We start from the raw sequence: 12,213 nt of genomic DNA on the forward strand, positions 1-12,213 counted from the left end.
TTTAGAGTTCACGCTAACCTGTCACCATTCCTGCCTCGGCCCAATCAAATTACTTCACACAATTAAAAGAGAGGCCAATTAAAGTGCCCTTATCAGCTGAGTGAATAGATAATTTATGCGCAAATGTCATTTTTCATAGCAGCAACTAAACAGAGAAGACCTTTGAAAATATACAAAGCAGACTAGGCAAAAAAAAAAAAAAAAAAAAAAAAAAAACTGCTTCGAGGAGGCACAAGTTGGCATGTGGTGGATTCTATTTCTAAACCAAAAAATACAAAACACGTTTATGTGCGGCTGCTGACCTTATTAAGAGCTCCAGCTCCAGTCAGGATGATGTGAGAGTTCTCCACCTGTATGGTTCTTTGGCCCAGTCTCACCAGGTACGCTCCGATTCCAATGGCCCTGCATGTCACCTGAGGACCACCGAAGACACAGAGGCTCAGAAACACTTTATCATATACCGTACCGTTCAAAAGTTTGGAGATGGTAAGTTTGTCATTTTTTGAAAGAAGTCTCTTATGCTCTCCAAGGCTGCAGTTATTTGAAAAATACAGTAAAAACAGTAATATTGTGGAATATTATTACAATAACTGGAATATTATAATATTTTTGTGGAAACCGTGATGCATATTTTTTCAGATTCTTTGACATATAGAAAGTTTAAAAGAAATCTTTTGTAACATTGTAAATGTATTCACTACAACTTTTGATCCATTTAATATACACATACATATATATATATATATATACATATATATTTATATACATATATATTTATATACATATATATATATATATACATATATATATATATACATATATATATATATATACACATATATATATATATATATATATATATATATATATATATATATATATATATATATATATACATACATACATACATACATACATATATATATTAAAAATCTTACTGACCCCAAACTTTTGAACAGTATTGCTTTACTAAACATATTGCTTATATGCTTTTATGAGTATTCAAAGGTGGCACTTTTCCAAATGATTTGCCAAGTATTTGCCATGGTTTGTAACAAGTATGTGTGTTCTGTCAGCATACCAGGTTCATGGTGATAATTTCCTCATACGCCAGCGATGATTCACCTGCGATCATGCCAGAACCTCTCAAGTTCTCCACACCCAACCCCTCCTCTTTACCAATGATATCAGTGATCTTATACCTGCAAAGACACACAGGTTCCATTACAGGAGAATTTATTTAATCCTTAATCAATGACAGAAAAATGTACAATGTAAATATCCTGTTACTTTCACAACTCAAAACTTCCTCCCAGTCCAACCACTTATTGAAACTAAACGGCAAAAATGACTTCTAATATCAGATATAAAAGAAGTAACAATTCCTATCCTGTGTTCAGCAAGTGAGCATGCCAGTAATGTTGAATTGATGGGAAGTAGGAAAGAAACTTATTCTTAAATGGCAAAAGAATGTAATATATTTTTTACAATTTTATATAACTAGTGATCCTTCCAATGGATAAGACACAGGGTGTAAATTGCTAATGCAAAACTTTTTTTTTTTTGGTGCAGAAAACCTTTTTGTGCAGAATAAAGTACACTTTGTTTTGCGAAAAAAGAAACCTACAATTATTTTAAAAAAGTTGAGCTAAACAACTGTTTATGGGATAAGTAACTCACCTGGATTCTCCCTCGTCTTCTACATGTTCACATTGGACTGAGTTCAGAGCAGACACCTTCTTATAGTCCTGAGGTGTGAGGTACAGGTACTTAAAGCCCTATGAATCAACAGAAAAACACAATGATTATGACACACATCCAAAAGATAATCACTACATTAATGATCTCTGATCCCTTCCCCTGGAGCCACTCCAGACCTTGTATGGGTCCGCCGGATCCTGCCAGGCCACATGGAACATGTGTCTGATCTCCTCTGCCAGGCCGATCCGGGCTCCGCTGTTGGCAGCGATATAGATCCGTGGGATGCCGCTTTCCCGAGCCATTTCTGAAGCCTGCAGGAACAGGACATCCTCCTGTGGCCCGAAGGAGCCGATCTTATGTGTGATGTCATTGCTGATCACGATAATCTCACGGCCGGCCGGGTACTCAGGGGTTCGGATAGTCATCCGCCATGCTACCATGCCAATCTAGTGAATCAGACAATTGAAGAATCATGAGTTGTGATCAAATAAATTCATTTTAAATCAATGCTTGCAGAGCCTCACAAACATTTAAGAAGCAGAGCGGCCCCCTACAGTGTGCAAAGTGTACTGCATGTGATGGTTTGTTGAAAATGAGCAAGACAACGCAAATTAAGATGAAGTCGTGAAGTGCATAGTTGTGTTTAGGATAAGGAAAATATGTTTCCAGTTAGCCAGTATCATTAACATGGTGCAACCTAACCTCATTTCCTCCAGGTAGGCGGTTCATCTGCACCAGCTGACCTTGAGAATCGAGAACCAGCTCAGTGAAGGTGAGCAATTCCGATGGAAGAGGACACTTGGGTAAGTTGGCGTGTGCATCCATGGACTGCCATAACTTCCTTAGAGACTAGAGAAAAATGGACAGCATAAGAAACTAATCAAAAAACAAAAACAAAAAAAACCTTAAAAACATGAAAGAAATTTTTATTTACAGGTGCAATGCCATACTTTCTCAGATTTCAGAATTTATTTGTAAACAGTTATCAATTTTGAAAACAGCTGTGTACAATTTTTTTTCAGGATTCTTTGATGAATAGAATGTACTATTTCATTTATTTGAAATAGAATCTTTGGTAACATTATAAATGGCTTTACTGCAACTTCTGATCAATTTAATGCATCCTTACTGAATAAAAGTATTGATTTATTTTATTTCTGAACCCAAACTTTTGAACGGTAGTGTATAATGTTACAAAAGCTTTCCATTTCAGATAAATGTTGTTCTTTTGAACTTTCTATTCATCAAAGAATTCTGAAAATAAAAATAAAAAATAAAAATACCATTTTCAACAATGATAATAATGATAAACATTTCTTGAGTAACAAATCAGCATATTATAAAGATTATGTGACACTGAAGACTGGAGTAATGATGCTGAAAATTCAGCTTTGATCACAGGATTAAATTATATTTTAAAATATATTCAGATAGAAAATAGTTATTTTAAATTGTAATAATATTTCACAATATTACTGGGGGTGTGTTGTATTTTTAATCAAATAAATGCAGCCTTGGTGAGCAGAAGAGGCTTTAAAAAAAAAAAAAAAGTATATATAAATAATATAAAATCTTACAGATCCCAAACTTTTGAACAGCAGTGTATATAAATATAAAAATCTCAAAAACAGCCAATCTAAAACTATATAGTATAGTATAATATATATTATATATAATACATATGTTTTTAACTGTTGTTGACAAATTGAGATGTACAGATGCATTAAGCATTCTGTAACTGCATTGTGATGCCCTGAATTGAATTCAAACCAAATCTTGAGCTTCTTAAATATTTGCCATCACTAGACTACTGTTTCAGGTTGTGGACGATACCTGACGGAACATCTCTGGGAAGTCGTAGACGTATGTGGTGCCGAGGCTCTGGGCCTGGAAGCGTTTGGACTGCAGGAGGTCTTTAGTGACGTAGGGTGTGTTGATGAGCATGCCATGAAGAGGACCCTGCTTATCTCCATACGCCTGGAACATGATCTGAGGAGAGAGATGGAGGGCAAGAAAGAGTCAGCCAGTCAGGCAGAGTTAAAGTTATACAATTAACCACAAAAATAATATAAATATATCCCCGCATATAGACAAACAGATGACAGTTGCCCAATGATGGAAACAAAAAAGACGGACAGTTGATGTAACAATGACTAAAAGTGATTTGCAAACATTTTAAAAACTCAATTCTTTTTTACATTTAGACAGAAAAGTCAGCACATCACTGACAAATGAAATGAAATTGTGAACTAGCACAATAGCAAATCACTGAACGCCAATATTTTAAAGAATGATATTACTGAACCTAGTGTGTAACTTCTGCCTTACTACAACAACAGATTGTACATTGAACAATGTACAATGTGTTTGGTCACATGACTGAATACAATTTTCTCATAAACAATAAAAGAATAAATATACATAAAATAAATATTAAGATGTTCAATATAATTTTTTTAATATTATAAAAATATACAATACAGTTTGAAAGTTTGGGGTCAGTGCGTTTTTTGATAACTTAATACTTTTATTCAGTAACGATGGATTAAACTGATTAAAAGTGACAGACCTTTATAATATTATAAATTATTTCTATTTCAAATAAACGCTGTTCATTTTGAACTTTCTATTAATTCAAATAATCGTGAAAAAAATAAAATAAGTATCACGTTTTTACAAAAATATCAAGCAGCACAACTAGTTTCCAATATTAAAGGCACAATATGTAAGATTTTTGGAAATATCCAAAGGATTTTTAAAATATCCAAAAACCACTAAAACAATGTTATGTATTTTGTTGACTTGAGTACTTACATTATCCCAAATGTTTCCAACATGTTTAAATTTGGAGAAATCAGCTATTTTAATGGCCCGTGTCATTGCGTCACTTGTCAATGACGTCATATCCAGGCTATCCTTGATAGTTTTACTTCCATAGAAACCATGGAAGACGCTTTAATATATTATGTGCTTTATTAGACAAGTGAGCAACTGTTTGGACACTTTTATCGACAGAAAACTAATTGTTATATAGTTCAACACGGTTAGACTTATTGTTTGAATCTCTTGTAATTATTTACAGCGAGTAACATGTTTGTACCATGGCGGCTAACATAGCAAAATCAGAAAGAGCTTTATTAGAAAAAACGGTAATACATCATTTTCTCTATCATACAATATACTTTCAAATAAATTGCATCCCGTTTAGCAACAAGTCATCCACCTTTAAATAATAATATGATATTCTAATATCGATCCAGCTTTCTGGAGTGTGCGTGTGTCTCATACCAGCCATCGAGTTAACACACAGTAATGTTAACATAACTTTCGACAGACTTATTTAGTATGATTGTTTTGACCAAGTAAAACAGCGCTGCGTTGCCCCACAATTGTAATTCGTCAGACAAACTGACCTGTATGAGTAGTAATTCAGCACTTGGGGTGTTTTATTAGAATTAAATAAAATAACGTGAATTTAAGTGATCAAATGTAACTGTAACAAAGTTTAAGTTCAGGGAAGGAGGACGATAATTGTATCTTTAGTCATAAAATAAACAACAAAACGAAAGGAGGCAGAGGCCGACTGCGGCATATAGGCAATAATAAAACAGCAACATAAAATGTCCCAGGCTCTTGGCCCGGCCCTGCTTCATACCACAATTACATAAGTAATACTTTAATACATTAGCTCACCCATGAACTTGATTTCTGCCTGAGTCCTGTCGGATTGCTTTCCATCAGCTGTGGAGGTAAAGACGACACCTCCTATGATTCCACACTCATGCACGGCGTCATCAAGTTACGCCTCTGTTATTGTTTTGAAAAAGCGACCTCTACTGGCGAAACTTACATACTGTGCCTTTAATAATAATTAGAAATGTTTCTTGAGCACTTAAATTAGCATATTAGATTGATTTAAAGATAGGAGTACTGGCTGCTCAAAATTCAGTTTCGCTATCAAAGGAGTAAATAATATATTAAAATAGAACTGTTATTTTAAATTGTAATAATATTTCACAATATTACTGTTTTTATTGTATTATTGATCAAACAAATGCAAGAGACTTATTTTAATAAAATCTTACCAAATCCAAAAGTTTGAATGGTAGTGTAATTTTCATGTTATATTTATCATTAATTATAAATATTATAAAACATTTTGATCCATTCTTAAATGCTTGAAATTAGCTTTGCAGACAAATATATATAAATTGTGTCTACGCATGAATGTCTACATGTCGAATCTGAAGAAGGTAAAACATATCAAACATTTTTAAACATTCACTACAAAATTCCTATTTGTATCATTTCATAGCTTTGGCTTTACTATAATTCTAAAATGTAAAAAAAAAAAAAAGTCCAAATAAAGTATAATTAGGTGTGTCCAAACTTTTGACTAATAGAGAATTTACCATAGACAGAAAATTAACAATGATTAACAAACAATGAAGGATGACAAAGGCATAATACTGTAGTTCAGTTTGAGATGTCTGTGTCTGTGTGTGTGTGTGTGTGTGTGTGTGTGTGTGTGTGTGTGTGTGTGTGTGTGTTAATGAGAGACACGTGAGCCCCACCTGTCGGTCTTTGTGCCCCACCTGTCCTGTACGGGAGTCTGTGACCTCCTTGTACAGGCTGATGTCCAGGTAGTAGCCACTCTCATTGGTCAGGAAGAGGCGGATGGGGATCTGCTTGCCAGTGGGCGTCAGTCGGATGTTGATCTTCAGCTCAGCTTGGAGCACGCGGAGTTTCCACAGACGACTGCCGTAGCGCATGACCATGGAGCGCACGGATTCCTCAATCTGATGAGAACACAAAGGCTTAAAACACATGCAAAGATGTACCTCCCTAAAACAAAAATCCATTGAAACTCATTGAAACCTTAGAAGGGTCCATGATGACGGTTGGGACGAAGTTGAGGAAGATGTGGTTGCAGTCTGTGCGCACTGTGGTGTTGTTGAAGGCCACCTCCAGCTCATCCATGGCCTCCAGCAGCAAACGTTCAGCCTCGTTGTGCAGGTACTCAAACGATGCTTCCTACACAGCAGAGAACCACACACGGGGGCTTTTCACACTTGAAAGGTTAACTCCGAGTCATTCTAAACCCCAGGTAAACAAAATCCTGGGTTATCTTGCTTCACATTTCACATTGCTCATAATATACCCGGGGATAACAACTAATCCTTGGTATTCATAAGCTGCCGTTTCACACCTTTAGATCCCTGGGTTAACATTTTTATTTGCATATTTGCCGTGTCAGTGTCATTTATTGGACAGTATCAGCCTCAGATGTCACGCACACGGACCGCTGGCTGAATGTCTGATGCATATGGCACACTTAACTGGAAACATTTCAGGATTTGCACAATCGTCATCTGATCGGTTTAATTCTACAGGATGTCCGGGAGACGTGCGTGTCGAGTTATTTAATGGTCCGCCTAGAAACTAAAATGCCGTTGACGCCAAACCCCCTCATGGAAGATGTTTACAACTGTGACAATGAGCGCTTTTCAGGATCAACTAAATGCTGGATTTTTCAAAAGTATGTGAACTATGAAAAGTTTGCGGCATAGACTCTTTAAAATACGTCCAAGAGTTTTACACAAGTTTGTAATCGTAGAGACATTGACGTAACATTTTCACAACCCTAAACATGACACGGAACAAAACAAACTGTGATTGGTTCCTTTACATGTCAGTCAAGACGGCCTCTGGGCGGTCCTTGGCCAATGAAAGCTGCTATGGAGTCCAGAGCTTATGCTAGAAGTCTGAATTTCAGGCTACGCGAGACTATTGATTGGATGACTGCAGCACGAGACCTGTTTACATAAAAGCTCTAGCATTGCGCATCCTCATATTAGATAGTGCCGACTGTTCTATCAAGTTTATACTGAATGGACTTATAAAGGTAAAAATGAAATGCTTCATTACTTAAATTGTTGCGTTTTCTGTCACAATTTGCCATTCTTCTGAAACACAGCCTACTGTTTATCCCTCTGGGGTCGGCGGTCGCGCCGGTGAGACCAGCACGCTTTTTTTTCTTATCAGTGCAAAAGAGACTCAAAATGCTCTGTTGATTTTGATCTTACATATAAGTGTTATACATCATTCAAAACTGTTAAAGGTCTTCTTTTATTTGCGTACACTCATACTAAAAACAAAATGAGAAAATAAACATGATGCGCGTTCTGCCGTCTCTCTCAATGTGAAGTTCACTCTGAAACGCGACAGAAAATGATATGTAACTCAGTGAATACTTGTCACACCAACATGAACGTTGTGTTTGTGCTGTGCTGTGCTATCTTATCTATCTATCTATCTATCTATCTATCTATCTATCTATCTATCTATCTATCTATCAAGGCACAAAGTTATATGACTGTTCAAGTCTCTGTCTTTAGATCAGTGTGTTCAATAATGTGCTTTTTTTGTCCTTTGTTGTGTATCTTTGGATTATCTTGTGTTGTAAATAAATCCAAACAATCAAAAAGCCATTCTTTTTTAAATCTCTACTCATTCTTTGTTCTGGTTCTCTCACAGTCCCCACCTGATAGGGCCATTATGGGAGGGTCTTTGTCTTTCTCATGTGTGAAACACATCAATATTCATGATGATTCACGCCTCCTCCTCCATAAAGCTTTCTTACACAAAACATGTCTTACAAATTTTAAATCAATATATTGTTTTATCTGAATGAGCAGTCAGGATGATTTTCACATAGTTTTGAAGCAAATACTCTAGGCTACGTGATACAATTTTCAAAACTCTTGTGAAGAAATAATCAGTATGGGTTTCAGTTTGTTTTTTCACAAACCATGCATAAATGTCATTATCTCAAAACTACAAACTTTTACATACATGCTGCTTACATATTTTTGTAGCAGAGTTTGCGCTGAATACAGTGTAATCAGACTTTAGCCATGAAAATGTCACAAGTAACAGAAATAAGCCAGAGGGTTATACAACACATGTTTCCGTGAAAGTCCAAAGCATGTGAAAATGAAGCACACGAATGGCTAAGCATCTAGTCATAACATTCTAACTAGGGATGCACAACATATCTGCCACCATATCGGTATCGGCTGATATATGTTCATTTTTAATGTTATTGTTATCAGCCCGATTAGAAAATTAGGCCGATATTTTAAAGCCGATAAATACTGGATTATTTCCTTCAGCTGAGACACTTCAGATGCACAAAATCAGGCAATTTTGTAAATCAGGTTCTCAAAATTAAATAAAAATTTGGATTTAGATTTATCAGCCAATATATCAGTTATCGGTTTTCAAATATAAAGAATTATCGGTTATCGGTATCGGCCAACATTTTCATATCGGTACATCCCTAATTCTAACACTGCTTCGTTTCACAATGTACACGTTTAGCACTTCAATGCAGGGTTAACACCGCAAATGTGGTGCTAACCCTGCTCTAGAGAAAGGTTTCATAACCCGGCTAAAACGCGTTTCTTATCCTGCTTCTAAATTACAAGTGTGAATCGTTCCTTTACCCGGGGTTAAAAGCGGGGTTTTAAATGACGATAACCCAGGTTTAAGCGCAGTGTGAAAAGCCAAAGCGTCACATGCCTAACCATGTTTATTACTAGAGTGATGCTCCTACCTTGGTGACCAAGTCCGAGTGGCGGATGATGGCCCGTACAAAGAAGCGGTAATCAGTGACCTCGGTGCCCACCTCCACGCGGGCGGCTCCCAAGTACAGGTGCATTTTGTGGTTGGCACAGGGGATCGCCGTCAGTGCAAAGTTACGCATGCGGTTGAGCTCCAGCTGGAAAGCCAATGCGGGTTCCAAGTGTCTGTAGATACGGTCTTCCACAAACTGAAAAAAGGGATTGACAAAATTGGTACAAGCTTCTGTTTGAGACAAAAATAAAGCTTGGCTAAACAACTATTAAAATGAACTTCACTTTATAAATATGTATTAAAAAAAACTATAAAAAGCACTAAAAAAGAAGAAGGCCAAGCATTATTATTTTTTTGTTTCACTGAGATCAAAAGAACAATAAAGCTGTAGTCAAAAACATTGGGTTTCATTCACTAACTGTGAATAACTAACACATTTGTGTGTGAAATCTGTGTGCATTGTACACCTGAGAGCATTGTATGTTTGCTGTGAGTGAATGAAGGCTGTAAAGAAAAGGTCTTATTATTGAGCTGGTTTGGCTGCGTTTTATGCAAATGATTAGCCTCGGGTACGCAGTCACTCATTTAGAATGGCTCAATTCAAAAGAAATTCAGAAATTATTATATCATTAAAATATTTTTGTGAAAAGTTCCCCTGTGCATATAAATATGAATAATCCACAAAAATGATTAGTGAATGAGACCTAATATATTTCACAATTCCATTTGCAGCTGCTAGTATATTAAAAATTAAATGCAAAAACATTAAACAAAGTTGAACTAAACAATGTTTCCATCCAATAAAAGACAAAAATGTTATTGTACAAAGTGTGATGCCAAAATAATAATAAAAACAAACAAACATTGGTTACACTTCTTATTTGCAAATAAATCTGCATTCAAAAACACCACATGAACACTCAAGAAAAATGTATAAAAAGAAGATTGAATAAAATAGAAAATATGAACGGAATGAAATTGCTCGTTTTAAATTTAGAGAAAGTGAGTCTACAGGAGCAGAAAGTGCCCGTGAGCTATAATAGCAAGCTAGATTTAGTAAATGTAGGTAATCACAGCTGCTAATGGATGTCATCCCTCTCAAATGAGACAAATAATTAAAAAGTTCATTAATGTAATGAGCTTTGCTGGAACCATTTTAGCAAACTATCAGGGCTGAAGGAAGCGAGAGAAACGCCATTGATCATGATGGAGTTACTTGCACAGCAAAGACAAGGAACGGAGGAATATAACAGCTTTTTCTTTCCTCCTCCTCATTTTCCCTTTGTATTTTACCTCCTAAACATAAAGCTGCTGATGAATTTAATGAACGCTTGCATTTAAAATCGTTACAGTCTTTTGTGCCTGTCATTGATAGTCTTGTGTAAAACAACTCACCTTGTCTCGAGCCCGGAAAGTAAAAAATTTGGGGAATTCCTCTCTGTGAAATAAAGACATTAAACATTAACAGTGAAATAACACTAGATTCTTAACATTCTTAACAAGTGTATTCACTACAGCCATTTACTGAACAAAAACAGGTACAATTTGCACATTTCAAAGACTTAACAGTGTAAGCGATTTAATTAAGAGACCATTTATAATGGCTCTGTTCCAAAACCTGGGAGTCAAAATGTTAATTAAAAATAATAATTATTTCTAATAATATTGTTTATAACATTTCATTCATAAAAAGTTAACTTATGTTAATTTTTATGGAAAGAAAAACAAATAATACTGACTTACAAATTCAGTCACTTTTTGCAATTTGAATTCACTGATTTACTCCAAATAATGTCTTCATCACCATATCCATGTCGGGCTCAAACATGATATATGAGATCATTTGTGATTAATTTGATTTATTAATCAGCATCATGCAATGAATTCATCTTTGAATCATCATTTAAATCAAATGACAGCCCAAATTTGTATACTTAAGTGTATTGGGTCATTAGCTTAGCAACATGCTAACATCCAAGACAGTGAACATAACCAGGAAATGTTGATCACATATACTGTAAATCTCATTCAACTGATAAATACTCATAGTCTAATTAAAAATGAACGGTGTGTGCACATATTTTACTATTAAGGGCTATGAGTTCTGAATCATTAGCTTAGCAACACGCTAATGTCTCTACTATAATCAACTGAAAGCTAAAGCCAAGACTCGTGCGCTTTAAAAAAGTAGTGCTACTGGTGAGACCTGCATGAGTGAAAGTTCTTTTTGTTGCATTTCAGTTCAGTCACTTGTGAGGTTCCATTTTGGTTAAGATGTCGCCTAAGAAGGTAGCTATTTAGAGAGTAGACAGCGAAGCAGCTCAAAGGTTGTGGAACAGAGCCAATGTCTCAAACATTCCACAACTACTTACATGGACCTCTGGTCCACCTCACAGTTGACTTGCTTCCTGAATCCTGTAATAACGGCGTCAAGAGCACAGGGAAAAAGACACACACACACACACACACACACACACACACACACACACACACACACACACACACACACACATGCAGTGGGTGTACCAGACTTGAGATCAGTTTCTATGAATTACAATTATTCAAATTAACAATTAATTGATTACAGATTTACTTAAAATTTGATTGAGTGAGAGAGCGGAAACATGCTCAAATATCATTTTTAAAGCATACCTTCTGAGCAACCAGGAAGGTAAGTCTTCGGATGCCGTGCTCAAATAGCAGAGATTTCTGTGGTAGAAATGATATGAATGAGAAATAATTTGCTGAGAGTATTGAAAACAACTTTAATTTTAACTCTGCTTAAAGACAATCAACCCATACAGAACAGAACGTTTTACCTTAGAGTGGGTAAACTCACGGAACATGGCCGCCAGCCCATCGTCATCAATGTCG

At 35.8% G+C, this 12,213-nt stretch overlaps 1 protein-coding gene across 1 annotated transcript in view; it reads right to left on the reverse strand.

The window, feature by feature from the left end:
- Positions 1–12,213, reverse strand: part of acaca (acetyl-CoA carboxylase alpha) — a 65,334-nt gene that overhangs the window by 18,470 nt on the left and 34,651 nt on the right. The window contains 13 exon segments of the mRNA XM_084115536.1: positions 303–413; positions 1,082–1,202; positions 1,681–1,778; positions 1,878–2,147; positions 2,404–2,550; positions 3,535–3,690; positions 6,276–6,500; positions 6,580–6,735; positions 9,320–9,535; positions 10,735–10,773; positions 10,775–10,777; positions 11,992–12,048; positions 12,159–12,211. Coding sequence (XP_083971662.1) covers positions 303–413; positions 1,082–1,202; positions 1,681–1,778; positions 1,878–2,147; positions 2,404–2,550; positions 3,535–3,690; positions 6,276–6,500; positions 6,580–6,735; positions 9,320–9,535; positions 10,735–10,773; positions 10,775–10,777; positions 11,992–12,048; positions 12,159–12,211 — 1,652 coding nt within the window.

The sequence above is a fragment of the Abramis brama genome (genome assembly GCF_963993115.1).
Source record: "Abramis brama genome assembly, chromosome: 5".
Taxonomy (NCBI): domain Eukaryota; kingdom Metazoa; phylum Chordata; class Actinopteri; order Cypriniformes; family Leuciscidae; genus Abramis; species Abramis brama.